The following is a 27,785-nucleotide window of genomic DNA, read 5'->3' on the forward strand; positions in this document are numbered from 1 at the left end:
GAGGCTGTAATTCTGGGCTAGGACTGGACGAGCTTGAGCAGCGGGTGGAGCCCGGAGTGGGTTGGGGTCCAGTGGCATCCTGTGCAAGAGTCGGATCTGTAGTGGGAGCACTTTTCTGACTCTGGCAACGAGCACTGAACAAGGGGAGGTCTGGGTTTGCAGAGATGTGACGGCTTGTACTCTGCCACCTGGACCTCTTGGAGCGCACGCTTATACCAGAGTCTCCCTGGATCTCCTCCCTTCTGTTTCTCCTGCTTGTCCGGAGCAGCCCTCCAGCTGCTGCTGTTTGGGGAGGCTCCTCAGGGGACTTTCAACTCCTAAGTGTCCGAATTGGAGATTTAGCCGATCTGGAGACGGCTGCCCGCTTCAGGTCCCGCTCTGTGTACGTTTTCCTGTGGTCTTTGGGGGTATGATTGGCTCTTAGTCCCTGACCCAAAAGCAAGCTGGACGTAGGATTTCTGGGGAGGCAATGGGAGCCCTGAAGCAGAATAGGGAGGCGGAGATCTGAGGGATCTGAGGGCCGTGTGGTCTTACAGCTGTCACAGCTCGTGCCACGTGGGTTGTCAGTGCCTCTGCCTCCGGGTACTAGTATGTAACTCCGTCCCTGTCCTGGGGTGCCCCATCTGGAGATACTGGTGGCTTCTGCGGCTGCTTCCCAGGCAGCTTCTCCACCCTCTCATTTGGTCAGAGACAATGGCCTCATTGAGACCATCCTGGTGTAACAGTTGGCAGCCCCCTGCCTTTAGGGGGAGATTTCTCGCTCTAGGGAGTGGGGCCTCCGACCCTCTGGTCCTGTGTGCCTCAGTCTCCCTGTTGTGTGCCCTGAAGACTTGGGGTGCTCTGAAGGCAGGGGAGGCAGAGCCGCTGAGTGGACATGTGCATGAGTGTGTGTACATGTATGAGAGTGTGTGTGTGTGTGTGTGTGTGTGTGTGTGTGTGTGAGAGAGAGAGGCTCAGGACAGCCAGCTTGGGGGCCAGAAAGGCGGCCTCCCTAAGGGCCTCAGGAGCTGGGAGTAGAGTTGGGTGTTGGGACTGACAGCCTTGGCAGACGGACGTGGGAAGGACGGATCTGAGAAGGAGGAGGGGTGTCTGACCTGGCACAGCAGCGGGTGATGGAGGCTGGCAGAGCCCGGGCAGAGGAAGGTCATTGTGGAGGAGGCGGAATTTGGTGGCAGGAGGGAGGGAGGGCGGAGCGCATTCAGGCCAGGGGCAGCAAGCAGGAGCGGGGGGAGGCCGGAATGCGCTGGTCCGTTAGGGGCTGGGGCATAAGGAGGGACCAGCCTGTGACCGCAGAGCGCCAGGTGTGCCCACCCGCCTGGAGCCTGGACCGTCGAGGGGAGGCAGCTGGAGTGGCCAAGATCGGGGCTGGAGCAGCACCCGTCTGTTTCTATGGGGCCAGTGGGGGACCTCTGCCTGGGCTGCCCGCTTGGTGTCTCGGTTTCTGCAAGGTAGGGTCAAAGGAGTGGGAGGACACCCCAGCACCTCGGGGACCAGGGATCCTGATAGTTCCCAAGGCTGGGGGATGTGGCCTGTCTTGAAGCTCACGTCAGTGGCTGAAGGACAGAGGCCCCCCGGGCCACCTCCAAAGCCAGGCGAGTTCTGAGCCGTAGCGGCGTTGCAGGGGGTCACTTTCAATCCAAGCTGACTAGGACCCTGCAGTGGGGGAAGAAGGGCCCTGAGGGGGTGTTTCCTGGAGGTTTGGAGCAATGACAGTATCCAAGCTGGCGCAGCACGCCCTGCGGGACAGAGGGGAGGCTGCCCCAAGGGTATGTGTGCGGGGTGTGGGGGAACGGGTACCCCGAGTTAAAATTCTGCTGACGCCCCGTATCCTGGGCACATCTGCCCTCTTCCCTAGGGAACAGCTTCTCTTTTCATCCTATTATTCCTGCCCATCTCCCTCCTCACCCTGGAGGATTGAGCGCGAGATCGTTAAGGTCTGTCACGTCACTGAGGTGGCACGGGGATTCGGCCCGGCTTCTATTTTGGATGCGTCTGTGGGTTCAGGTCTCCCCTGGGGACTGAGACGGTGGCAGTGTCCTTCCTGGACACGAACCTCCCCACTCTGGTCTCTGCTGTCCCTCTAAGGAGGATCTCAGGGCTCTGTGGAGACCCCCATGTAGGGGGAAGAGGAGTATTTTGTACTTTGGCGATGCGATTTTTCTAGAGAGTCTCACTTTCCCCTTTTCCCTGTGCGAAAATGGGCCTCAGGTGGCCCCGGCACCCGGCGCTCCCCGTGTGGTGGGGCGGCGGAAGCAGTGACTCCTTCCCGGCTGGCTCCCGGACGCCCGAGGCACGGGGCTGTCGGCCGCTGTGTTCTCTAGTGAAAACAGGCCAAATCTGTTATCGCGAACGCGATTACAACTCGGGTCTTTGTGTAGCTAAAGCCCTTCCAAGTGCCAGCTGTTGGCCTACTTTCCCCAGCACTGTTTGCTGTAACCAGATTTGCATGCAGTGAAAGAATCCTGAAAGTCCTTGATGTTTGTTGAAACACAGTCTGGCTCAGGACCCAGGCGCTCCGGTCCCGGAGCCGTGCTCTCCCGCCTAGAGGCTGTGTCTGCCCTTCTGAACCCTCTGCCGTCTCCTCGAGGACCGTCCCAGCGGTGTCCTGGAGGCCGGGCAGGCTCTGGGCCCGGAGCACTCGCGCGGGAGGAGGGCAAGGAGAGGGTCTCCTCAGGAGATGGGGTGGTGCAGACGGGCCTGCTTGTCTGGGAGCCCAGGTACCTCCTGGACAACGGCTCCCATGACGGCTGGATCCAGGTGCCCCTCTCCTCCCAGGAGGACGAGGCCCATAGCTTGGTGATGGGTACGGATCTGCCCCTAATTAATGCCAGAGGGCCTCTTGAGGGAGGAATCCTGCTTTTCAGCAAGACTCAGGCCTCTGGTGAGTATAGACTCCGTGCAATTCTCCCTCTGTGGCCAGGGCAGGAGCCACAGTGGCGATGAGGTCACTCAGCTGGACTGGAGGAGCCAGCCTTGCCGGGATTCTGCTCGTGTCTGCTCGTAGCTACGAGGGGACGGCTCCTTTATGGGTCTGACTGCCACCCGCTGCGCTGGCCTGTTGCTCTTGTGTCCAGGGCCCGGGACCAGGCCCACGCACCATCCTGGTTGTGAGGAGGGTGGACACCTGTGTGCCAGGTGGCAGAAGCCCCTCCGAGATCGGCTTCCCAGCTGGACCAGGGGTCAGATGTGGACCAGGGAGGTGGGGGTGAGCATGGATACCCGTGCTGTGAGGCATCAGTCTGGAAAGGCTTTCTGGAGGACATGGGTCTCCGGAAAGGTTTTGAAAGGGACAAGTGGGCAGAGCTATCCAAAGGGAGAGGGCCTTTGGGGGAGGTGATGGGCATGGCAGCTGGGAGCCTGTGTGGTGTAATGCTTAGGGGGGTAAGCTCACTCTGCCATTTGACAGCTGGGTGGGGAAGGGTGTCTTGGCCCCTGAGCCTCAGTTTCCTCCTCTGTTAAGAGGGGTCTTAAACATCGCTGTCTGAGGGTTGTCCTGGGGGTATAGCCCACAGCACTGGGCCTGGTTCCTGCTCACGGGGGAGGGGGTAGTGGGTGCTGCTGCTGTTGGAGCTCGGGGTGTGGGACGGGCGGGTGTGGACGCCCGAATGCAGGAATCTGGTGATGGAAGCTAAGAGGCTCAGAGGCCACAGGCAAGGGTCTGTCTGGTTCCCACAGGGGTGGAGGTGAGTGAGGCACCCACGAAACCTGCCTGGGGGTCCCTCTGAGTCCAGCAGATGCCCGGGCTGCTGGCCAGCGTGGGAGCCCTTGCCTGGGCCTGGGGGACGCTCCATCTGCAGATGTCAAGCTCTCTCCCTGTCAGAGCGGAGGCTGGGGTCACGTGGGCTTCAGGGTTCCTTCACTGGGAAGGTCATCCCAGTCTCCCCTGCACCCTCCTGACCCCAGAGCATCCCAGATGAGTGGACCACGGGCCCGGCCTGCAGACAGTGACACAGGCTTGTGCTGGACAACCTGACAGTAGGGTGAGGTCACCAGCCTGTAGCTCTGCTGGCCACCAGCCTTCCTGAAAGGGAATCAGGACCGGGAGCTGGTGTCAGGGACGGGCATGCTGGGCAGGGCATCCTCCCCCCACAGCTGCCCTTTGCAACTCCTGATTGTGTTGCAAATTAGGAGCTAGCAGGACAGTCCCATCTGGGGCCAGTCGGGGTGAGCCAGGGCTCCGAGGCCAGAGCTGTGTGCCTCTAGCTTGTCCTGGGGTCCAGTTAGTCTGCATCTTTGCCCTGCCGAGGGCTGGGGAAGCCTGGGCACCGGCTGGGGCCTCCATGCCTGGAGAAATGAACCCACCAGAGCATGAGCCCCTGGGGTCAGCGGCTGGCATGGCCAGCGCTGGGTGAGGCGGTCCTGCTGTGGGAGCAGTGGCCTGGCAGCCCATTCATGATGAGACATCACCAAGGGAAGTACCAACACGCAGATGGCATCTTTGCCCTGCAGGGGCCACGGACTTCTCATCCTGGCGACTGTGGCCTTGGCACACCCCTCAGGGGTGCTGCAGCCCTTATCCTGGCGATGGCTGAGCAGAACAACCCTGCCCCCCCACCTCTTTCTCCTTAAATGTCCAGCGGTGAGAGGAGATCACATTCAGAGATCAAGGCCTTACCACGGTTCAGCTCAGACACCACCATTATTGCAAACCGCCCCTGTCCCTGGGTTTGCTGGCTGAGTGCCCTTCACTCACCGTGCTAGGGGTGGGCTGCCTGATGCTCAGAAGGGTCTCTGTGGGGGACTGACAGGAGCACAGGGCCAGCAGCAGGGACCTGGGGCCAGGTTCTAGGGATCCACGGTAGCCCCAAGACCCAGGATGGAATCCCACCTTCCTGCCAGGCCAGACCAGGTGCTCCCACTGGGCTTGGAGCCCCCCGAGGGCAGGAACCCTGGGGGCATGCTGTAGACCCTCAGGGACCAGCTGGTGTGTGAATGGTGGGGCGGGGTAGGGGCTAAGGGATGCTGGCAGCCAAGGGGCTCTAGGGGGACAGGTATCAGAGGTCGAGGCCCCAGGGGATTTCAGTTTTTGATTCATCGCAGAAACCCAGCCAGGAAATGAGTTCCTTCACTTCCTCTGCACAAAGCCACCGAGGAACAAATGGTCAAACAGTGGCTCTCTTTCCAGAGTCCTCTCGGCTTTTCCCAAATTTGGAGGCTGAGTTGCTTATGAGACCGAACGGTCTGGAACCCTCTGGAACATGGTCCCTGAAGGCTGAGGATTTGTTATCTCTCCATCCAAACAGACCCAGCGGTTGGTCCCTGGACACCCCTGGCGCCTGGGGCATTTCTGGGCCTGGGCTGTTTAATTTGGTCTGGACAGAGCCCGGTCGGAGGCTCCATTCAGCCTGGACCAGGGGATGGTCTAGAAACTTCAAGTTTGCTGTCATTTTTTTAAGTGCTGCCAGTGCCCAGAAATTTAGGTGGAGGGACAAGAGGGTGGTGTCTGTTTCGGCGGTGGATATACACAGACAGCACACCCCCTAATCCCGAACAACGGAGCAGGGCTGCGGGGGAGGCGGGGAGCTGGGAATGAGGCTCCAACCCGCCTCTTTCTTTCTCGTGTTTGGTGTTTTTCCCTGTTGACCCTCTTTGCCATGTTCCTGAGTCTCTGACAGCCCCTTCAGGGATGCTGAGACCCCGCCCCATCTTCAGCCTTCTCTGTCCCCCAGAATCTCTGGGCCACCTGGGGAAGCCCAGAGTAGCAAAATCCAGAAAATCAAGGGGTCTGGCCTTGAACGCATTAGTGTGCCCTCCCCGACACACTTAGAGCTTCCTGTGTCCCTGTCCCCAAGGCCCAGAGCCTCTGTCTTCAAACACTTGGAATGGCCTCTAGGGCCAGATGAGATGGGGAGGGAGGCAGGAGAGGTGGCCCCACCCTCACCTCCATCAGATGGTTGTTCCCTGGGTGCAGGTGGGGACCGGGGTGCCCTCAGGGCCTCAGGTGGGTCTTCCGGGGGGTGGGGTCGGGGTAAGGAGATGGGTTTGTCTTGCCGCCCAGGTCCTGGTAAGGCTGAGCTGGCAATTCCTGGGGCTGGTTTCTCCCTCTCTCTTACAAGGAGGGGTTAGAGCTTGGAGCGCTTTGCAGCCAGTGTCAGGTGTTTTCCCTTAATTCTGTGTCTGGTTTTCCACCCCCTCATGCCCACAGTCTTTCCCTGCCCTTGGAGGTGCGCTGGCTAATAGCTCTCTTGGCCAGTGGGCTTCTAACTGTCCCCTGGGGCAAGGCCTGGGGGTTTCTAGCACCTCCTTGGCGGGGGGAGGCCAAGCTGAGGGTCCCCCAGGAATGGGGACAGGAGCCACCTGGAACACAGACAGCACCCCCACCTCCTGCCTGCAGGAGGTTAACTCATGGAACAGTTTCATCTTTCTTTTCGGCGGGAAGAGAGAGGCATCCGGGGCAGTGGGGCTGGCCTAGATTCTGGCCACCTTGCCGGCTCACCAACTGCCACCCCCGCCCCCGCCCCGGACTCCCCTGTCTCCTGGAACATGGTTCTGATCGTCAGTGGCCAGCGAACTCTCTGTGCCTCCCTAGGCAGGATCTCATCCTGCACTCCGGCCGGCCCCTCCCTGGCGCAGGAAGCCGGCCCTGAGCAGGGCTCTCTGGCCCTCCTCTCCACGTGGGTGGGCAGCTTCCCTGTGAGGGGCAGGCCAGGCCCCTGCCCCCAAGTCCCAGGAGACGGACAGTGTCTACAGTAAAAGCAGACAAGTTTTCCTGGCTCCACATGAGGTCTGGAGGGGCGGCCTTCTCTGCTGTCCCCTGCCTCCAATCCCCCATTACAAGCCAGGGGAGGAGTGCTCTGTAAAGTAGCCGGGTTTTCATGTTTTTCCCTTCAGTTCAAAATGAAGTCAGTGCTGGAATCCCGTCCTCTGGTGGGCCAGGAGGAGGCCAGAGTGGGAGAGGCCGTCAGCTCATTCATTTGTTTATTCAACAGCTATCTGTGGGCGCCAGCTAAGTGCTAGCTCTGTTCTATGTTCTCGGGGTCTAGGCAAGAGTCCAGGAGAAGGGTAGGTTCAGGAAGGCTTCCTGGAGGAAGGGACACCTAACCAGAGTCCTGGGTAGAAGTTTGCCAGGCAGGGTCTCCAGGCAGACGCAATTTGTTTGGAAGACACTGTTGTGCCCATACCTGGCACAGGTGCCCTTGGCACCAAGATGGAAGGTGATGGAAGGTTATGGGAGAGGACTGTGCTTGTAAGCAGAGTTGGGGCAGGAAGGGAATCCAGGCTCCATCTTTCCCCCTGGTCAGAGAGCTGGGAGGGACTTGGGTGGTGAAGAATCCCGGTGGGAGAGGGGCATGAGGGTGGAGTAGGTTTGGAGTTGCAAGCTTTAGGCCCAGGGCCGCCATCAGAAAACCTCTGAAGGGGCTGCTTTGCTTTTTTGTTAAACTACAAAAGAAAGCCTTGGCAGGCCTGGAGTCCCCAGGGGCTGAGATGGGGAAGGCTCTCATTCATTCACACCTTTGCAGGCCCAGTGCAGAGAAGAGGCGGCAGCAGAGTCGTGTTCCCTCCCTGCCTCCCTCCCTGGTTGCTGCCCCCACCCCACCTCCTGGCCCTGGGGAAACACCAAGTTTTGGGGGCAGCTAGGGGAGGGCTGGGGACACTGGTGAAGGAGGGAGCCTCGTCCCCTTCCCTAGTGAGGCTGGGCTAGGGGAGGGGGCCCCCATTCAGATATTTACATCTCTCTTAGTATTTAAATGATGAGGCCAGGCTCCTGCAGACAGCTGTCTTGGAGCCAGCTGTTGGGCTGTGGCCTCCCTCCCGAATTTTTTGTCTCTGACCCAAGTCCCGGCCCTTCCAGCTGTTCCCCCTTCACTCACGGCACTTCCTCTGATTCTGCTAGTCCTTGTTAGTCATAACCATCTCCTTTCTGGGGGGCGGGGGTGGGGGTAATTAGGTTTATTTATTTGTCTATCTTAGTGGAGGTACTGGGGATTGAACCCAAGACCTTGTGCATGCTAAGCACGTGCTCTACCACTGAGCTACACCCTCCCCTCCATAACCATCTCCTGATTGAGCACTTACTACATGCCAGGCCCTGGGCTGGATACTGTATCTGCAAAGTCTCTTGGTCCTCCCGGAGCCCAGCAAGGTGGACAGGTCACGCAGGTCACGGCTGGCCTGAGACCACACTGGAAGGCAGCCCCTGGTGCTCCCAGCCCCACAGCTGCATCTGTCTACTGCTCCCTACCGCCAAAACCTGCCCTGCCGCCCCTGCCCTCGCTGGTGCCGCCTCACGGGGCTGCTCCTGCCTGGCTGGGGTGGAATTCAGCCTACCTGGCAGTGGTGGGCTGGGACAGGGGAGGTCCAGAGCCTGAGGCCTGGCAGGGGCTGCTTCTGTGCCTGTCCCAGCCTCACTGCTCTCCAGCTCGTTGACCACGTTCGTGGCCCAGGAATCACAGGGCCCACCTTGCAGGGTGTGTGGCCGGGGTTCAGCGCTGTGTGGGTGCAGTGCCAGTGTGTAGTGGGCCCTGTGCGATTTCATAGGCTGGCTTTTGGAGGGCCGGGCGAGGACTGGAGGCAGAGCGGGGTGATGGTTTAGCGCGCTGGCTCAGTTCGGCTTCACTCTTGCCCACGCTATGCTGCTGGGCCGGCTGTTTCCTCTCCGTGTCTTGGTTTCCCATCTGAAAATGGGGTGACAGTGAGACCACTCCGTCTGGCGGTGGTCGTGGGAAGTAAAAGAGCTCACGTAACGAGAGCCCTCAGGGTCGTGCCCAGTGTGTGGTGAGCACTCAGTCAACGGTGGCTGTTAAAGAGTCAAGGCAACAGATGCTTTTTAGACACTTACAGGACATGCCGGGCACCGTCTGAAGCCCTAGTGGAAAGGGGGACTGCCTTCATCGGCAACAAAAAGCCCACAGTCTGGGGGGCTCACACAACTCACACTGATTCCTATCAGTTCTGGAGGCCGAAAGTCCAAGACCAAGGCTCAGGCGGCTCGTGGTCTGGCGAGAGGGCGCTTCCGGTTCACAGGTGGCGGCTTCTCCCTGCAGCTGCGCGTGGCGGAAGGGGAGGGAGCTCTCGGGGCCTCCTTTATAAAAGCGCTGATTCCATCAGAGGGGCGCCACCGTCACGTCCTGATCGCCTCCCAGAGACTCTCATCTCCTGATACCTTCCCCTTGGGGGGTAGTCTTCAACCTGAGAGCTGTGGGGGAGCACCTTCAGTCTGTAGCAGGGCCCGACGTGGCGAGTCTGGCTCCTGCCCTGGGGGAGGGGTGTGACCGTCTGCTGGGAGGATGTGGTGGCTGTTCTAGAGGGGAGGGGGCCGGCTGGCTGGAGGCTGCCTGGGGCCCTGGGCTCCGGCGCTGGGCCTCTCTCCTGCCTGTTTGCTGGAGCAGGTGAGTTCTCCTGGAGGCCCTGGGCTGCTTGGACCTTCTCTAAGGTGAACACAGCACAGGCCTTGGTCGGGTTTGGGGGCCTTGTGACCGACGCATTCTTCTTCATCACACGGGCTTTGGCCCCAGCAGTGCCCAGTACGTCCTTTGGTTTGTGACCAATCTAGGGGCTGGGTGGTGCCGCTGAGGCTGGACAAAGACCTTCTTGGGTGCCTTGTGGAGGGTGGGGGCGGGCAGGGCTGCTGACCAGGGCTGCCTCCAGGATGGTCGGTGCTTAGCATTTCTCGTAGGGTTCTCAGGAGGGAGATGAAAGGAGATGAATGATTTGGGACCGGAACTTTAGAACCACAAAGGAAATTTGGAGAACAGATGCAAGAATACAGAGATGTGAGCTACCTGATGCCACGTGGAGGAAAACCCAAAGCAGTGTCCCTCCATGATCCTGCATTAAAATACATGCACACATACACAGTAAAAAGTCAGAGGGACGTTTGCCAGAATACTGACGGTGGGTGTCTTGGTCGTGGATTTGTAGATATTTTTCCCTTTATTTTCTCTGTGTTTTGCAAGTTTTCTGCATTGCACACAAATTTTCTGTATTGCTTTTACAGGCAGGAAAAGAGCAATTGATATTATTAGATACTATTTTTTAAAGTTCACTGTGAAAAAGAAAAACAGCTCACCCACCCTGCACCCCTGTTTGAGAGACCAAGGGAAAGTGACTGGTCCCCGGACTGATGGCGGCCGGGCCAGGGCCCCCCGGTCCCTCTGGCTCTTTCCAGCCCTGGTTGGGTTGCCGGGCAGTGCCAGCAGCTGCATGCTCAGCCGCAGTGGCCGGAATCTCAGTCCTGGACCCCAGCCCAGGCAGGGGGGTGGGCTGGCCTTCCCTGCCCAGCCCCTGCCGGGCCCCTCCAGCTCTGCCGAGTGTTGGGAATCGCTGGGCCTGTCGTTGTAGGAGTGAGGAGAGAAATTTAGAGCTGGTGGCAGACCCCAAAATGGCCCTCAGGGGGTCATTCACTGTCCTGGCTGGAAGGGCCCTTCCAGTCCATCACCAGGATGCTGACGCCAGAGGGGTCATCGCCTGGCCGGGGTGGGGCGTAGATGGCGCTTGTGACAGCCCTGTGCGTCGCCGGAAGCCCCCAGCTCTGGGCCATCTGCAGAGCTCCCCCGGCCCTCCTACACCTGGCAGTTCTGCTCAGGACAACTTGGCTGAAATTCTCCATTTTTAGTTAAGAAAAGAATTACTCTTCCTGCAGGCGCTTTGTCTTTGCTGCCCCGGACAGTCCCCCTGCCTTTCAGGGGCTCTCAGGCTGGGTGGGTGGGTTGTGTCCCTGTGATGTAGGGGCCCCGGGCAGTCTCCAGGTACATGTGTTGGGGTGGGATGAGGGGGGCTTGGCCTTCTCCTTACCCCTCGTCCCCTGCAGCTGATGGCTGGAAGGGCCTAGCCACTGGGGGTTTCACAGGGTGGGAACTGGGGAGGTGGAGATTGGCAGTCTGGGCCCCGCATAGCTGGCTGGCAGGCAGGTCAGAGGTTATAGGGCAGAGTTGGTCATGCTGGGTGGTGGGGGGGGGCGGGGGTGGGTCTCTCAGTGCTCTCTGGCATGGAAGTTTTGGGGTTCCCTATGTACAGCTCTCATTCTTTCCTTCTCCCGCAGGCAGAGGCAGAATTGAGAGCTTGTCTGTTTTGGGGTGCAGCCCTGGCAGGGGTAATTGATCTGTCCACCTGCAGACGAGCAGACCGGTGGCCAGAGGCTCCCGCACTGCCTGCCCCAGAGGCCTTTCCTCTCTTGGGAAGAAAGTGCAGGGGGAGGAAGAATACATTGCAGGGTCACATTTAAGGCTGGTCACCCCCCAGAGGGTGCTTGGGGTACACTGCCCACCCCGAAGTTGGTTCTGTTCTGTTCTCAGGAGGTTTCTCCCTAAACCTGTGCGGGGCACACACTCAGGCTCAAAGGAAAAAAGAGAAAAGAATAAGTTGGTCGCTGCCTGGAAGGCGGGGCTGGATGGCCACTGGAAGGTGCAACAGAACAACCGAGCAGGTGTGTGGCCAGTGCAGGGAGCCAGGGGCAGAGGTGGGAGGGAGCAGGCTCAGTGGCTGGGAGTCAGGGTGAGCGTGTGAATGTCCTGTGGCTGCAGGAGGACCACAGACTGGGTAGGGGCTTCAAGCACAGTCTGAGTCCAGAAAGTTCAAACTCAAGGTGTGGGCAGGGCTGGTTCCTTCCGCTCAGCCTCTCCCCAAGCTCCTGGGGGGCCCACAGTCCTTGGCACTCTTGGCTGGTAGACGCAGCCCTCCAGTCTCTGCTCCCTGCATCTCCCTGTCTCCGTGTCTGCTCTTATGAGGACACACACTCTCAGATTTGGGATCCATCCTAAATCCAGTGTGATCTCATCCCAAGGCTCTTAACTACATCTATGAAGGCCCTGTTTCCAAATAAGGTCCTGGGTACAGGTTCTGGGGATCAGGGTGTGGGCCGATCTTCTGGGGGCCACCAGGGATCCCTCTGCGGTGGCCCACCTTGGGGGCAGCAGAGTGTCTGGGGGGATTGGGAGACCAGGCTCGGACGGCTCTAATGGTGTGACTTGGAGTGACCACTGGCCTTCGTGTTTGTATCACGGGGGCGTGGTGGTGGCCCGTCCCGATCCTCTGCTCCGTGATGCGCCCCAGCCTGAGGGCACGGCTGGCTTGTTTTAGGTGTCCAGGGGTCTCCCCAAGTTCCAGATGGGTGTGTGGAGCTGGCCCGGAGCTTACCGTCCCTGATGAGAGCCGGGTAAGGCCTCGAGAAAGGGGCCCTGGACATGGCCTCACTCAGCCTTCAGGGCTGTTTGAAACAGCTGGGCGGCCCCCTGGAAACCCCTTCCAGAATCTTTTCAGGGTCTAGCTGTGGCCTGTCCTACACAACAGATCCACTTCCTCCTGTCAGTTTTCTGGACCCCTCCTTCTTTGCTACCCCCCTCCCCACTTCGTCCTAGAGGGTAGAGACCAAGATCTCCTGAAGCCGCGAGTCGGCCTGGTGCCTACAGGGCTTTGTGGCCTCCGAGACTCTGTCCTCTCCCCCAGCCCCGCTTGGCCAGCTTGGGGTCATGCACTGTGACCCACCCTATTCCTCAGGAGGCCCAGGGGGCAGCTGGACTCCTGGGTGCTGCTCTGACCGGGGCTTGAACTCTGCTCCCCCGGGTCACCGTCCCCTGTAATTAGGCCAGAGCTCACGTGGGCCGCGGCAGCACCGCCTGTCCCTCTGTGACCCTCCATGCGGCCTGACTGATGGGAGGCTCCACCTGGGCCGAGGGGCCCCTGGTATCGGGCTGTTTTTATTGCATTTTTTACGTGTTTTTTACCATTCCCCCCAGTAGTCAGCAGAGCAGGAAAGGAGGGGTGGGCCCTCTGCCTGGTGGATGGAAAATGGTCACCACCCGTGTGCGTGGCCGCCGGACTGAGAACAGAGGAGGGAGAGTAGCTCCACCAGGAGCTGGGCCGCCACGCTGACTCCCACCCTGACCCCCAGTGCCATGGAGCCGAGGCTGACCCGCGCGTTCCGAGGGTCTCCTGGTCCTGGTGTGCACCCGGCCCGGTCGCGTGGGGGAGAACCTGCATGGGGCCCAGATGACTAGGGGCAGGCTGGCTGATGTGCAGAGTGTTTTTGGGAAGCGAGTGTTGGGGTGATCCTTGCTTGGGGGCTGGGGGTGGGGCTGAGGGAGCAACCCTGGGATAGTCCTCAGTGGGACCCTCTGGTCGGGGGAGGGGCTGCGCCCCTGGACCTCGGGGTGCCTGGGGCGGTTGGAGAGTGGGGCTGTGGATTAAAGGGCTCTGTAACCTTTGAGGCCCCCAGAGCTGCAGCCTGTGGCTTCGGGTTTTGAAGTCAGTTCCTTCCCGGGGGCTCCCTCCTGCCCTCCTGGCCTGCCATTTATCAGGGGACCTTTGACCTGCAGAGGCCAGAAAGGTCCTCTGTCCCCTCCTCTCCCTCGAAGCAGGGCCCTCCTCCCCCTTGGCCTTTCAGGCAGCCCGGTCACCAACCCGCCCGCCGGCCCACCCGGTGTCCCCACCCTGGGTCAGGAAATGCTTCCCGTATCTGGCCCACATCTCTGCGTGTGCAGCGGCGGCCCCGGTCCCGCTGTGTCCCCTTGGCCGAGAGAGCCCACAGCTGGCTCAAGAGAGGGGAGGACAGATCCTTCTAAATGCTCTCATGTTCCCATAACTGTAATTTTGTCAAGAAAAGAAGGAAGTCTGGTGTCTTAGAGCGACTTTTCAAGCCTGCCTGGGATGACCCCAGTGTCGCCAGAGCCGGGAGACGGCTGTAGCGAGAAGAGGCCCCAGGCCGGAAAGTGGCTTCCTCAGAGCGTTTGCTGTAGTTTTTCTCTGCATAGAGAGATTTCTTGAAGCTGAAGTTGCTATGTGTCTGTCTGTCCCGTGATGCCTGCCAGGTTCTCCGCTGTCGGATGGATCCCTGATCCCGAGAGCCGCCACCCCAGGACCCTTCTCTGGCGAGGGAAGGTGGGGACTGGTAATGAACCAGCCTTAGGTGGGTCAACCAGATAATTCATTGCCCCAATGGGGACACTGCTGGGAGTACACAGGGTGCCCTGACTGTTGACAGTGGTACAACAGGTGGGAACCGGGATGTGCCAGGTTGACACATGGGCCCCTGGCCCCAGGAAGACATGGGGGAGGCTCTGAGGCCAGGGGGCAGCGGGCAGCAGGAAGGGGCTGCTGGGCCAAGGCATTGGCATCCGTGCAGGACTGGACTGAGCTGGTGGCTGACGCAGGCGGAGAGGGGTGAGGCTCCATCCCACCAGGCTGGCTCCATTCTGGGGCACCCGTGTGCCCTTCCAGAGCTGGTGAATCACCGCAGGAAGTGGCCTCGGCATCAGTGGAGGCTGAAGAGGTTGAGCGTAACAGCGAGGGCAGTGAGAAGGTGCGTCCTGTGTTCTGTTGGTGCACTCATTTCCTGCGACCGCTGTAACAAAATGCCACACACCGGGCGGCTTCAACCCATGGAAAGGCGGCCTCTCCCAGTTCTAAGCCCGGAAGTCGGAAGTCAGCTGAGGGCAGGGTTGGCTCCATCTGGAGGCCCAGAGTCCTTGGGTCCTTGGCTCTTAGTTGCATCACTGCATCTTCACACGGTCTCCTCTGCGTCTTCTCCTTTTCTGGCTCTGTCATGGGGTTTAGGGCCCACCCCAGTCCAGGATGGTCTCACCCTGGGATCCAACCTTAATTACATCGTCAGAGACCCTTTACCCACATCACTCTCGTAGGTTCTGGGAGTTAGGACCTGACCTGTGTTTGACCCGTGTCCTCTGCACACAGCAGATTCTGGAAGCCCTTGTAAGGGAATCGGACAGGACCCATTCTGGGTGGATCAGACCTCATAGCTAGGCTGTGAGGAGGGCTGGTGGGCCGCTGGGGCCGGTTCTGCCCGTGTCCTCGCTTGCCAGAGGGCTGGAGAGCTTCTTTCCAGGGAGAAGTTAACACAATGAATTTGGGGATTAAGAGAACCGCTGCAGTCCCGGGGGCCGGCTGTTGACCACAGCTGCCACTGGGACCCTTGCCCGGTGCGGGGGGCTTGTTCGTGTCCTGACTTGAGTAGCCCTTGCGCTCATTTTGTGCCTGGAAATGTCACGAGCGGGAGGAGCTGTGTGGAGAGGGTCCCCCTGCAGTGAGTGGCGGCCTAGGAAGGGAGAAGGGGGCCTGTTTCTCTCTGCCAACCTGGGAACCCAGCTGGTGGGCAGGGCAGACCTCCTTCAAGCACTGCGGTTCTAGGGCAGGTGCCCAGGCCAGGCCCCCCTGGGGGAGGCTGTGAGGAGCAGGAAGGCCCCGGAGTGCCCGTGTTCTAACAGCCAAACTAAAGACAATCATCAAAATAGATTGGGTGGTGGCGGGTTGGGTGGAGGGGTTGACCTCACTTTTTTTTACCTGCGGCTGAGTGGTCTCCCCTGGGTATCAAGACCCCCTGGTGAATCTGAGGTTCTCAGGGACTCTGTGGGCCCTCCCTGCACAGCTCCTCGGATGAGTGGAAGTGACCTACCTGGGTTCTCCTTGTCCAGAGGGCGCAGGTCGTCCATCTGTGGGACTGTGCAGGGCGTTGAGATACAGGCCTGCCTCTGGCCAGAGGGCCGGGGACAGGGGCTGTGTACGGCCTTCAGCCAGCTGCGTGTGCAGGTAAGCCCAGGCCGGCCAGCGCCCACAGCCACCACGCTGGCCCCCGGGATCCTGCGCTGGAGGCAGAACGGGGCTGGCACTGTGCTGCGGCTGGCCCTTGTAGCCCGACCAGGCCTGCCTCCGGGAAGGCAGAGGCAGAGGCCGGAGGGGAGGATTTCGAGCTGTGGGTGCCAGGCTCTGCCCTCGCTCTCTCTTTATTTGGACTTTGTCTTTGGTGGGGCCATCCTTAAACCGACGTGTTTCTCTGTGGGAACCTCAGGGCCGCCCGCTGACGGTGCTGTTTTCTGATGTCCCTGTCCAGGCTGGGCTCTGCCACCGTGTCTATTTTAAGCTCTTCCTTTTGGACTGTTTGCTTCCTGAGGACACCCCCCCGACCACTTTCCCCCTCTGCACCCTCCTCCCGGCCGTGAGCCTCCCTCCCGCCCCGAACTCCCAGAGGCAGCTCCTCAGACGGGTTCAAGGGGGAGGTGATCCCAGGTGGTCCCCGCGCATAGGCGGAAGACAGATCGGAGGGAGGGGCTGTAAGATGCATCACCACTGGGGTGCTGGGGACTCTGCACCACACACCCCAGATGTGTCCCACCCAGCAGGGGAGCTGGGTATTCACCCTCCAGTTACTGCCTAAAGGCTGTGGGCGTGGGGAACAGTATTAACCCCTCCCTGCCTTCTGGGCTTGGGCGCCGCGCGGCTGCCTTGCACACACACACCTGTGATGGACACAGGTAAGACACGTGCAGCCTTGGCCACTGGTGGGATGACCACACCTGCCCGCGGCTGCGCATATGCAGGTGGTAGTTACACCAGCACGCGCCCTGAGTGCTGCCGAGCACCGCTGCGTCAGCACCTGCAGCACGACAGCCGAGGAAGCGGAAGAGGATGTGGAGGCCTCGGGGGGGGGCTGTGGTCGTGCCACCCACTGTTTGGCCCCAAAAGCAGGAGCCCAGTCTGCATCCAGGCTGGAAAGCCCCCCCGCCCCGGTCCGACCAGCTCTCAGTTCCTCCGAGGGAGGCATGCAGGGCCTTTGTCCCCTGCCTTTCCCTCTGCCTGGAAGGGTCCCCCGGCCCCGTTCCTTTCCTTTGGAGGAGTTGTTGTTTCTGGGGCCGGCCCATTGGCCCACTGACTCCTCTTCTGTTTTCCCTGCCGCACGAGAGGAAGCTGGTCCACCCCAGCTGCAGCCCCAGCTCCCTGCCCTACAGGAGGGTGAGAAGACGGGGGCTGCGTCCAGCCCACCCCAGTGATCACGCATACCCTGGACTTGCTCTGTGAGCCCTGGTGGCCGTGCACTGACCTTTAGGCTGGGGTTTTCCTGTGACCCTTCCCTGCAGTTCAGGCGTCTGAGAGGTGCCTTCCTCCTGGCACCATCTTTTTGGGTTCCCTGGCTCCCAGGTGGCCCGACCCTGGCTCCTGAGTGGCCGGTTTCTTCAGGACAGAACCTGGAAGGGACTCACTCAACCAGGGCCAGTGCTCCTGCGACCTGAGCCTAAAGTCGGACCCCTGAGCTGGGCAGCGGCCACTCTGCCCCGCTGGGGAGCTGCACATGGGTGTGTTTTGACTTGGACTCTGGCTTTCCTTGCCTGATGTTTGCCCTAGGCTGGGCTCTGTGGCTCATCTGTCCTTGCGGGGCTCTGTGGCTCGCCCCAGGGTCCCCTCCCCAGACCCAGGCCTGACGGGTACACCAGGAAGCATCTCGGGAGCAGGGAGAGATTTGCGGGCGGTCAGCGCGGGGGGCCTTCACAATGGGCTCTTGTGTGCGGCGCATTCCTCCCTAAACGGGCCCAGATCCCGGCTGCTCCTGCTCCGCCCCCCGGGCATGGACGCCGGGAGGTCTGCATCTGGCTGTTGAGGCTGTAGGTGCTTGCTGCACCGGGAGGGCTGGGCTGGAGGCTGCTTCACCCCTCCCCCTCTGAGCAAGGTTTGCTTCTTGAGAACAGCGTTGATGGTTTTATCCCCTGAAAATATGAAGTGGCCCACATTAGCGCAGGCACACGGGGGAAGGCAGGAGAGTGTCGTGAATGACACAGCCCTCAATTCCCTCCAGAGCTGGCTGTGCTCGCGTGTGCGTGCCCCTGCACATGTGTGTGGGAGATGAAGTCAGGCCCTTGCCTGCTTCTTGGACCCTGCTATTTTTACTTCGTCTTCCCAGCATGTCTCATCTTCAGAACCGTGATTTTGATGACTTTGCAGGACTTCAGCATATGGGTTTCAAAAATCTACGTAAACCCAAATTGTTTCCAGCATTTGCTGTTTGAACACTGATGCAAACGTCCCGTGTATAAATCTTTCTGTGCGTCTGATTGCTTCCTGGGGGTAAAGCCCCAGCTGTGGGCCGAAGGGCACGGACGGTCCTGAAGCCCTTGGTGCGTGTGGCAGAGGGCGCACTGGGACTGAGGTGGGCCTTTGGGAGCCAATGAGGTTCAGGCCGGGCTTTGGGGAGCCTTGAGTTCATGAGCCGGAGAGCAGGGGCATTCTTGTTCGGAGGATGGTGTAAGCAGGGGTGGGCCCCTCGTGCGCTCTGGGGGACGACAGTCATTTTCCCTCCCAGAGGCAGTGTGGCGACCCTCCCCATGCAGCCTGGTCCTGTGTTCGCCTGGCGCCCCGCAGCAGTTCGTCACATCCTGTGTGCCCTCTGAGTGCATTCACATCCTGCAGGCGAAAGAGGAAGCAGCCCTAAGGCCGCTCCCTGCTGCCCTGGTCCAGCCAAAAGCCACTTTTCTGCCCAGTCGGTTCCTCACACAGCCGGTCATCGAATCTGCTGTTGTGGTCATGCAGGGGATGTCCAGTCTGCAGAGTGACAGGTTCATGACCGCTCTTGCTGGCTCCTGCGGCCGCACACGGACACCCTGGGAGGTGGGAGATGAAGACAGTTTAAAAAAAAAACAAAAGCCACCGGTTCTCCACGGAGGAAGTGGAGGGCGTTTCCAGGGCGGGACTTGGAGCGTGTTTTTAGTCCTCCGATGGGGGACAGGATGCGGGGGGACTCTGTCCTGGCAGCTTTGGGACAAACTATCAGCTAATTTTTCCCACCTGGGTGCTGCTCTCATCACCACGTCCTCTGTACAGAGGCAGCCGCTCGTGGGACATTAGAGCTGGCCTTAAAAAACGATCTTTAGTTTCATCACCAAATATTCTGGTTATTCCCGTGATGACGTCTCCTACTGTCCAGGGTTTTGTATGATTCCAGCACAGGGAAAAGGAGGCAGCGTTTCCTCCTCCGGGTCCCTGATGCAGCACCTCGGGTGCTGAGCCACGCTTCTGTGGGTCCACCCGTGGGACGTTTGTTGAGTGTGGTTGGGGCTGGATTAGGGCCGGGGCACAGAGTAGAAGGGCAGGGGCTCCGACAGTCTCACAGCCTGGAGGTCTCATCCTTCAAACCTGGGGACCATGTGAGGACACAGTTACGGGCATTCAGCCATGGATGCCCTGGACGTTCGGAGGATTTGCCAGGCACTTGACCTCTCCCCGGGCACTTCGGTCTTCTTTGGACGGGAGTTTGCACCCTGTGGTTATCTGGCCGGATAGCCCCTGGTGGAGGCGGGGCTGCAGCAGGTTGGGGTCCCTGCATGGCCACACCCCTGCCACCCTCGGCAGGGGGTGGGGGGGTAGGGTGCGTGCACATCATCAACCCAAGGTCACAGGCGGGGCCCACTCGCCTAACGCAGCCTGTGAATGTGATTTCGTTTGACAGCATGGTGTTTTTAAAGAGATTGTTTTGCTCTGTGCCACTATTTTAAAAAGTCAGGAGACAGCAGCACTGTTTACAATAGCCAAGACACAGATAGATGCAAACTAAATGTCCGTCGATGATTGGTTGAAGAAATTGTGGTGTGTATGTACATATACACACACACAATGGAATTCTACTCAGCCATAAAAAATACAGTAATGCCATTTGCAGCAACATGGGTGAACCTGGAGATTGTCATACTAAGTGAAGTAAATCAGAAAGAGAAAGAAAAATGCCATATAAGACCACTTATTTGTGGGGTATTAAAAAAAGGGACACAAACGAACTTGTTTACCAAATAGAGACAGACTCACAAAGAAAACAAACTTATGGTCATCAGGAGGGAAAGGGAATGGGAAGGGATAAGTTAGGAGTTCAGGATACACAGTACTTTATATAAGATAGATGAACAGCAAGGTCCTACTGTACAGTACAGGGACCTGTGTTGAATATCTGTGATAGCCTATGATGAAAAAGTATGGAAAGGGATATGTGTATGTAGCCACATGAATGAATCACTATGCTGTACACCAGAAATTAACACAACGTTGTGAATCATCTATGCATCATTTAAATAAATAAATAAAAATTAGAAATAACCATATATGAAAAAATCCAGATTTTTCTTGACTCCAGAGTTCTGGCCACGTGGGGCCCACATGACAGCAGTGATGGAGAACGGCAGGTGTGTCCCTGAGACAGGGTGCGCCGTGGCTCGCCTGCTCCTGAAATCTGCATGGCTCCCTCCCTCTGAGGACGCTTCCTGTCCCCGCAGGGCCTCTGGGACGCTTGGGCCTTGCAACTCAGGATTTTGTGCCCTCAGTCCACGGAGAAGGAGGTGCGCCCAGGGCTTAGCGAGGGTCCTCCAGGAGGGCCACGTTTGGGGAACTGGTAGTTCACGCAGCCAGGAATCAGGGACTGGGGCACCCTTGCTTCCTCCCACAGCCAGCGCTTAAGAGCGCATACTCCCCTGGCCACCCACCCACTCAGCCACCCACCACGCCCTGGTTCTGAAGGAGGTGTTGTCCACGGGGAAGAGGGCTGTGCTGGGATTTGGAGGAAGGAAGACTGGACAGAGGGGCTGCTCAGAATGAGCTGGTGTTGGGGGCTGGGGGAGGAAATGGGGGCGGGGTCCGGTGTAATTGCTGGCTCCTGGGGCTGTGAGATGAGGTGGGGAGAGGGGTGGGAGAGACACCGTGGGTCTCTGAGGGCCAGCCATGGGCCCAGCCTGGAAGGAGCTGGTTGAATGTTCCTGCCACGTGGGCCCCTTCCTGCTCTGGTCTTTATAACCAGAAGCAGCTGGTTCTCGTTTGCCGCAAGGCTGCAGGGACTGTGGGGATGGTGGCTTCCCAGGCACTGTCCCCACCGCCTTGGAGAGAGCAGATCCTGGCGGAAATGGCGGGTGGCCGGGCAGAAGTGCTGGGAGTTGGGTGGTCAGCATCCCGCGGGGGCCCAGGCCCGGCCCGGGCAAGTAGAAAAGGATGGAGGCAGATGCAGCCGAGGGCGGGAGCTAAGAAAGTCGGTGGTGCGGACTGTGCCAGGGCTCTTCGTTGTCCTACCAGGAGGGGGACAGCCAGGTGGTTAGAGCCTGGGGCCTTGGCGTTAGACACATGCACCTTCTGGCCCTGCCACTCCCTCCACGCCGCCGGGCACATTGCTTAAACACCCGGGCCTCGGTTTTCCTGCCTGCACCAGGGGATTATAGCCTCAGTTACACCGTGGGGTTATGGTGAGGAGTAAACAGGATTGCCCGCAGTCAGCGCGTGCCTTGCCTTTGTCAGGACTTCAGTGTCGGCTGTGCGTGCTGTTGTCGATGTGATGATGTCATTACCATCGTGATTCTGATTGGTTATGGTTGTGGCTGTTACTATGAGGGTGTCCCCCCCCCACTGCTGCTGATGGTGTGTTTGCTGATGGTGTCTGTGTTGGGTGGAGGTGAGGAGTGATGAAAGAGGCCATGACAAAGAAGTCAAAGGCCCCTCTTGAGCCAGAACGTCCTTCTAGAAAACGTAGCTGGCGGGGCCATGGCTACAGCAGGACAGAGAGGACACAGGATGCATCCTGCAAGCTTCAGCCTTTTCTCTCTCTCCCAGAGCACTTGATTGCTGGTGCCTCGTCCCCTAAGAGCCTGGGGCTGTCCCCTTTTCTTCTTGAATGGTGAAGGGTGCAAGAGTCTCCCCGGGGGTCCTCCCTGTAGCATCCCGGCCAGCTACCTTCCGATGCTCACCGTTAGCAGGATATTCTAGGAGTTCTCGAGCTCTCTGCTCATCACATTCTCCTCTCTCTCTCTTTCAGCCTTGAAAAGATCTTTTGAGGTCGAGGAGGTCGAGACGCCCAACTCCACCCCGCCCCGGAGGGTCCAGACTCCCCTGCTCCGGGCCACTGTGGCCAGCTCCACGCAGAAGTTCCAGGACCTGGGTGTGAAGAATTCAGAGCCCGCAGCCCGCCATGTAGACTCCCTAAGCCAGCGATCCCCCAAGGCTGCCCTGCGGAGGGTCGAGCTCTCGGGGCCCAAGGCCGAGCCCGTGTCTCGGCGCACCGAGATCTCCATCGACATCTCGTCCAAGCAGGTAGAGAACGCCGGCACCGCTGGGCCGTCCCGGTTCGGGCTCAAGAGGGCCGAGGCGCTGGGCCACAAGACGCCAGAGCCCGCCCCTCGGAGGACGGAGATCACCATAGTCAAGCCCCAGGAGTCAGCCCACCGGAGGGTGGAGACCCCTGCCTCCAAGATCCCCGAGGTGCCCGCCGCCCCCGCCGCCGACGCAGCCCCCAAGAGGGTCGAGATCCAGGTGCCCAAGCCAGCCGAGGCACCCGCCTCCCCCATCCCACCCCTGGCCCTGGAGAATTCAGAACCCATCCCGATGTCTCAGCTGCAGAGCAGGCTGGAGCCCAAGCCCCAGCCCCCCATGGCCGAGGCCCCACCCAAGAGCCAGGAGGGTGAGTAGCTAGGCGCTGGTCCTCCGTCTGCGGTGATGGGGGTGGGGAGCTGGCTTCGCCCTAAGTCTTGGAGGAAGACGCCAGCTATTGAGTGGGGGGTTTGTGCTTCTGAAAGCTCAGGGGAAGAGACTGGCAATTCTTTCTGTCCAAGGGGGATGGACCAAGATGCAGCAAGTTGGATCTGAGTTAGACTTTGCAAAGAACCTCTAGGTTGTGAGGGGCCCCATTTGTGGGTCAACAGGGGCCATGGTGTCACCTCATACTGTCTCCATGAACATAACTACTCTGGGCACCTCACGTTGGAGTCATAAGTGTCTGTCCTTTTGTGTCTGCCTTACTTCATGAGCATCATGTTCTCAGGGTTCATCCATGTTGTAGCGAGTGTCAGAATTCCTTTCCTTTTTAAGGCTGAGTAATATTCCCTTGTACGGATGGACCACACTTTGCTTATTCATCCATCGTTGATGGACACCCAGGGTCCTTCTACTGCCTGACTGTTGTAAATAAAGCTGCGATGAACATGGGTGGGCAAATATCTTGAGACCCTAGTTTCAGTTCTTTCTGCTTTTCTGTTTGAATGAGAGTTTTCCAGTGGTCAGTGGACTCGCGGACCTGTGAGGGGGTGGGAACAGGAGGTGCTGGGTGAGACCTTTGCCTCTCACACTTCGGTGGGAGCAGCCACGTTCTGCTCAAGTGCACATCTGACTGAGCCGGTCAGGTTGGGGGTGAGGGGCTGACTCTGAATTTCCTATGGTGCTGGGCATGGGGACAGAGGACATTTGGAGGTCCCTTCCAGTCCTGACGTGAGTCCGCGTCCCCCTCCCCAGGACCCTGCAGAGCCATCCCACCCCCCAGGCACAGTGGTGCTGGTGTCAGGACCTAGGCTGATGTTTGGGGAGTGGCTGAGAGGCTGTTTCCTCACGGTGTTCCGCTGGTCTAGGGCCTTTGTTGCTGGATATGCTCCCCTCCCGGAGGTGAGGTGCGCGCACTCAGCTGAGTCAAACAGGATGTGGCTGGGGAGATGGTTATCACCGGGCCCGTCCAGATCTGGATGACAGTTGGCGCTGGATGCCCGGGGAGGTGGTCCTGGCTCTGGGGGACAGGCAGGCGGGGTGTCTGCTCAGGTTGGCACTGTCCTTGGTCATCAGGGTGGGCGGGGCAGAGCCTCAGGCATGGACCAGAACTGCTCCCTCCGGCAGCAGACACTGCTGACACTGTTCACACGTGGGCACGGGTGGCCAGGCCCGCTCTGCCTCGGGAGCAGGACGTGAGCAGCCGTCGAGGAACAGAACGGGGTCGGGGTTGCTGTGGGAGGCCCCCGGGAGCCGAGGCTTCATCAGCTGCATTTAGACAGGGTAGCATTTAATCAGCAAAGAGGCGGAGAGAAAAGCATCCGCAGTGGAGGCAGCAGTGCAGAGGGGTCGGGGAGCCTGGGACTCGGACGGGACTGTGTGGTTTCCCCGGGGTAGAAGGTTTCAACGTCTGCGCTGGCCGCGAGAGGAGCGCCGCCGGCACCCCAGACCCACTGCCCCCGCCAGGCAGGCGGGAGTCCAGCTCTTCGTGGAGAGGTCCGTGGGCCAGGGAGGCTGTCCTCCCGCCCCTGGAGCTCGAGCTAGCCTAGTTGGCACGTGTGCCAGTGTGTACACAGGGGTGAACTTACACGTGTGCTGAGCCCTGTCCCTCCATGTCTTACTGGCTGGCTGGGAAGGGGGCTCCCTGACACCAGAACTCACGGGTTAAGACCCTTCAGGTGCATTTGAATCAGGCAGGGGGATGGGCAGAAGCGACAGAGAGGTCGGATACGTGGATTTGGAGGAGGTGGGGGCTTGGATGACTGCCTGGGACAATTCTTTTCATTTAAAATAGCACTCCAGAGGTCACTGCAGCGTGAGCCTGGAAGTAACGCAGGGCGAGAATTGGGCTGGGAGGAGGAGGAGGCAAGGCCCACTGGCTGGGGAATTTGACCTTCGCCGGCTCAGCCTTGGACGTCCAGTCCTGAGGTCTCGGGCCAGTCCAGGTTGGGGGCAGGGCCTTCCCGATGGAGAGGTGTTCCCGGAATCTATTGCAGTGGCTTCTAGGGACCCCAGATCTGAGCTTCCGCCCAGCCCCTGCTCTGGGGCTCCGTCTGCTTCTCCCTCCTTCCCCCTCCTCTGGTCTCGGCCTGTCCAGTCCCTGCCGGCACAGACCTGGTTCTTATTTCCTGTCCATCTTTCCTGCAGACCTGGTGCTCCCATCCCTTTCCACCCTTCCAGGGGGGGCTGGGTTGGGTGCCCTTGGAAGCCCCCAGCCAGCGGTCCCTGCTCTGGCTGCCCTCTGTGGGCTCACTACCCCTCATACCTGAGGGCCAGCTGGCACTGCAGGGGCAAAGGACCAGGGAGGTGGGGAGCTCTGTGCCCTTGGGTCAGACCCAGCCCTCTGCCTCTTCCTCCGGGAAGCCTTCCAGTCTGTGACCGTGGGTGCAGGACAGGGTCTCCTGGGGTCTCAGCTGAGTTGCTTCCTAGATGGACCTCCCTGAAACCATGGGATTCTAGGTTACTTGATGGTGGGGCTGTTGTTTTTTTAAAGCATCTCGTAAGATGCTGAGTGACTTAGACATAGTAGATGCTCAATAAAACGATGTTGGAGGAGTGACATGGGGCGGCGTCTTTGTGACTTACAGGCAGGTGCAGGGACCTCAGGGGCCCCACGAGAGCCCCCCAGGGACCGAGCAGATACTTCCCTGGTCAACCGAGAACCCGCAGATCTGACCCACTCACTCTGGCGTGTTGAATTCTTGGTTTCCAAGGCTGCTGGCCCCAGTCCTGAACCAGACATGCTCCTTCTTGTCCTGTGGGATCATCCTTGCTTCCTCTCCCAGGTCCCAGCTCTCCCTCTGCCCCTGCCTGGGTGGCTCTGGGTGGGGCTGGCTGCAGGACCCAGAACCATGTCTGCAAGGCATGCTCCTGGCTCTTCCTCCCCCGGGAGCCACCCTCCTGGCTCCACCGGCCAAGTTTCCCCGAGGCTGCCTTATAAGGCGGGCGCTGGCCGCTCACTCCTGGGTCTGGTTCTGTGCTGTCTCTGGATGCTCATTGGAGGCGTGGGGGAGGCCAGGGTGACCGGCAGCGTGGAGTGGGGTGTCCTCAGGCTGGCGCCTGGCTGAGCTCTTGGGCGAGTCCAGCCTCCGTCCCATGGCCTGGCTGGTTCTGAGCCATCGCTTAGCACCCCTTCCTCTCCCCGACTCCCCAGCTCAGTTTCTCGATCTGTCAAACGAGGGAGGGGTTGGGCCTGCTGGCCCGAGGCAGGGGCAGAGGGGGGGTGGGGGGTGGTCTGAGCTCTCCAGGTGCAGCTGCCTGTGCCCAGCCACCCAGCGACCGAGACAGGTGTCCAGTCCATGGTGGTGCTGGGGCCTCCTGTGATGTGGTGTGACATTGGGGTGGGGTGGATGCAGCGAGTGTCTCGGTAGGGTTTTCCTCTGACTAAAAACATCTAGAAATATCCTCAGTCGTGGGTAGAGCCTTAAGGAAGGGGGTGTCAGGTCCCCTGTGCCTCTGCTGGTAGGCATGGCTTTTTGGCAGGCGAGGTGAGCCTGCCCCCTCCAGGTGTCCCTGGGTGTCTGCTGCACCAGGTCCCCATCAGGGGCTGAGACAGAGCAGGGAAGGCCCCACTTCCCGGAGGGGAACACTGGGGCTACGAACACAGGGCTTCCTTGGACCCCCAGCAGGGACATGAGGCTGGAGGAGGCTGGGCAGAGAAGGCTTTGGGGACAGTGAGGAGGGGCAGGCAGGGAAGTGGGAGGCTGTGATGCACCCCAGAAGTGTCTGGGTGGGGATGGGAGTCTGTGAAGTGGGGGGGAACCACCATTTGATGAGGGAGGAAGGGCCCAGCTCTGCGAAGGCTCCCTAGACACCCCGCATGTTTACAGGACACCTCACTAACTGGGGTCCACATCTTGTCCATCCTTTCACCCAGCACCTGGCCTAGGGCAGGAGCTTGGGGAATGCGGAGGGGCTTGGCGTCTGATAAAGCAGTGGCTTTGAGTCTCGCTGTGCCTTGGGCCCTTGGCCCGCAGGAGTTCCTTCTGTGGGGGGCTAAGTGTTTCTGTCCTGGTGGGACAAAGGCCGTGCCTCCAGCAGGAACAGCCCCACCTGGCTGTCTTACCTGGAAGACTCCTCTGCTCTGGGCTCCTCCCCTGTTCCTGCCGTGGCCCCAGAGAGCGTCCAGTCACCCTCTTTCCTTGGGGGACTGGGTCTCTTTCTCTTTCCCGCTTTTAAGAACTGGCTCCCTCCTCTGATCTGTCCCTGAGGCTTGTGCACAGCTCGGTCTGATGCAGACAAACCCCACGCACAGGGGGACAGGAGGACATGGTGGAGGAGCAGCCGGGCCCAGGTGTGTCTCCTTCAAGGTGGGGCAGAGCTGGGGCCAGGGAGGACAGGGCTGGGCTGCAGGGCCCAGAAAAAAGACCCCACCTCCCTCGCTGGTCCCCCCAGCTGTCTGCCAAGCCCAGCCCAGAGGTGAGGAGGAAGGAATGAGGGCGCATCCAGGGAATGCAGCCGAGCAGCTGCGGAATGCCTTAAATAGAGCCGGGCACAGCTGCGGGAGAGGGCTGGGTGGGGAGGCAGGCGCTGCCAGCGGGTCCCCGCTCTGCCTCCCTGCAGCTTGGGGGCTGCGGCCTGACCACCCACCCCGGCCCCGGGACACGTGGTGCTGGGCGAGGCCTCCTGGGTGCCCGTCCTAGGAAGCCAGGCAGCTGCCAGGAGAGGGGTTGTGTCTGCACCCGCAGCCTCTCAGGCCCCGCGACAGCTGCTGGGAGCCAGGGTCTGCACAATGGGACTGCTGTCCGGGGACGCGCCCGCTCCAGACAGCCACGCTCTGTGCACAGAGGACACATTCAGTGCCGAAGGAGCAGCTCAGACCCCCACCCGGGGCCCTGGAGTGTGGGCAGATCCCGGTTCCGACAGGCAGCCTGAAGGATGCCATGTGGTTCCCACTGGCCTGATGAGGCCAAGTGTGCACCCAAATCCAGGAGCAGTGGGGTTGGGAGAGGGGCCCCTTCTCATGGCTTCCTTCCCTTGTGTGATCTGATTTGGCTTTCCCTGACCTGGGCTTTTCTGTGGGTGTCACATGTGCCCGCCCTGGAATCCCAGGGGCTCCCAGAGCTACCGGTTGTAACTAATGAGCAAAGGCAGCCTGTGCCTGGGCTGAGCGTCCGGCTCTCCGAGCAGGGGAGGCCCCCCTCCCCCTCCCCACCGCTGCCCCTCGGCTCTAGGGAGCCCGGTTGGGAAATTCGTGGTCTGTCCAGTGCAGCTTAGAGAGACCAGCGCTGGTCCCCGCAAGGCACTGGAAGCCGGAAGCGGCCTTGGAGGTCACCTCTTCCGTCCCCCTCCTTCTAAAGCGTGCAGAGGGTGCAGCTCAGACACACAGGACGTTCCAGCCAGGAGCCACCTGGGAGGCCTTGCCTACTTGTTTGTGGGGGGCAGGGGGGTCCCTCAGATCACCTGGCTCCCGTTTCTGCCCTGCCCTGGTGACCTGTGCTCTCTGAGTCCATTGTCTCGTCGTCCCAATGGGCGTGATCCCTCCTGCCCGGCCCGGCGTTGTTAGAGTGGAAGTGCTGACAGGCGAGGACCCCCAGCGCGGGCCCAGCGCCCGGGCGGTTGCGGGGGTGGGG

At 60.1% G+C, this 27,785-nt stretch overlaps 1 protein-coding gene across 4 annotated transcripts in view; it reads left to right on the forward strand.

Annotated features, from left to right (window-relative positions):
* The window catches only part of SEPTIN9 (septin 9), a 151,233-nt gene that overhangs the window by 59,385 nt on the left and 64,063 nt on the right, over positions 1-27,785 (forward strand). For all 4 annotated transcript variants that reach the window (XM_072939667.1, XM_072939666.1, XM_072939669.1 and 1 more), the window contains one exon: positions 21,500-22,141. In XM_072939667.1, coding sequence (XP_072795768.1) covers positions 21,500-22,141 — 642 coding nt within the window. The remainder of the gene's footprint in view (positions 1-21,499; positions 22,142-27,785) is intronic.

The sequence above is a fragment of the Vicugna pacos genome, chromosome 16, assembly GCF_048564905.1.
Source record: "Vicugna pacos chromosome 16, VicPac4, whole genome shotgun sequence".
NCBI classification, from domain to species: domain Eukaryota; kingdom Metazoa; phylum Chordata; class Mammalia; order Artiodactyla; family Camelidae; genus Vicugna; species Vicugna pacos.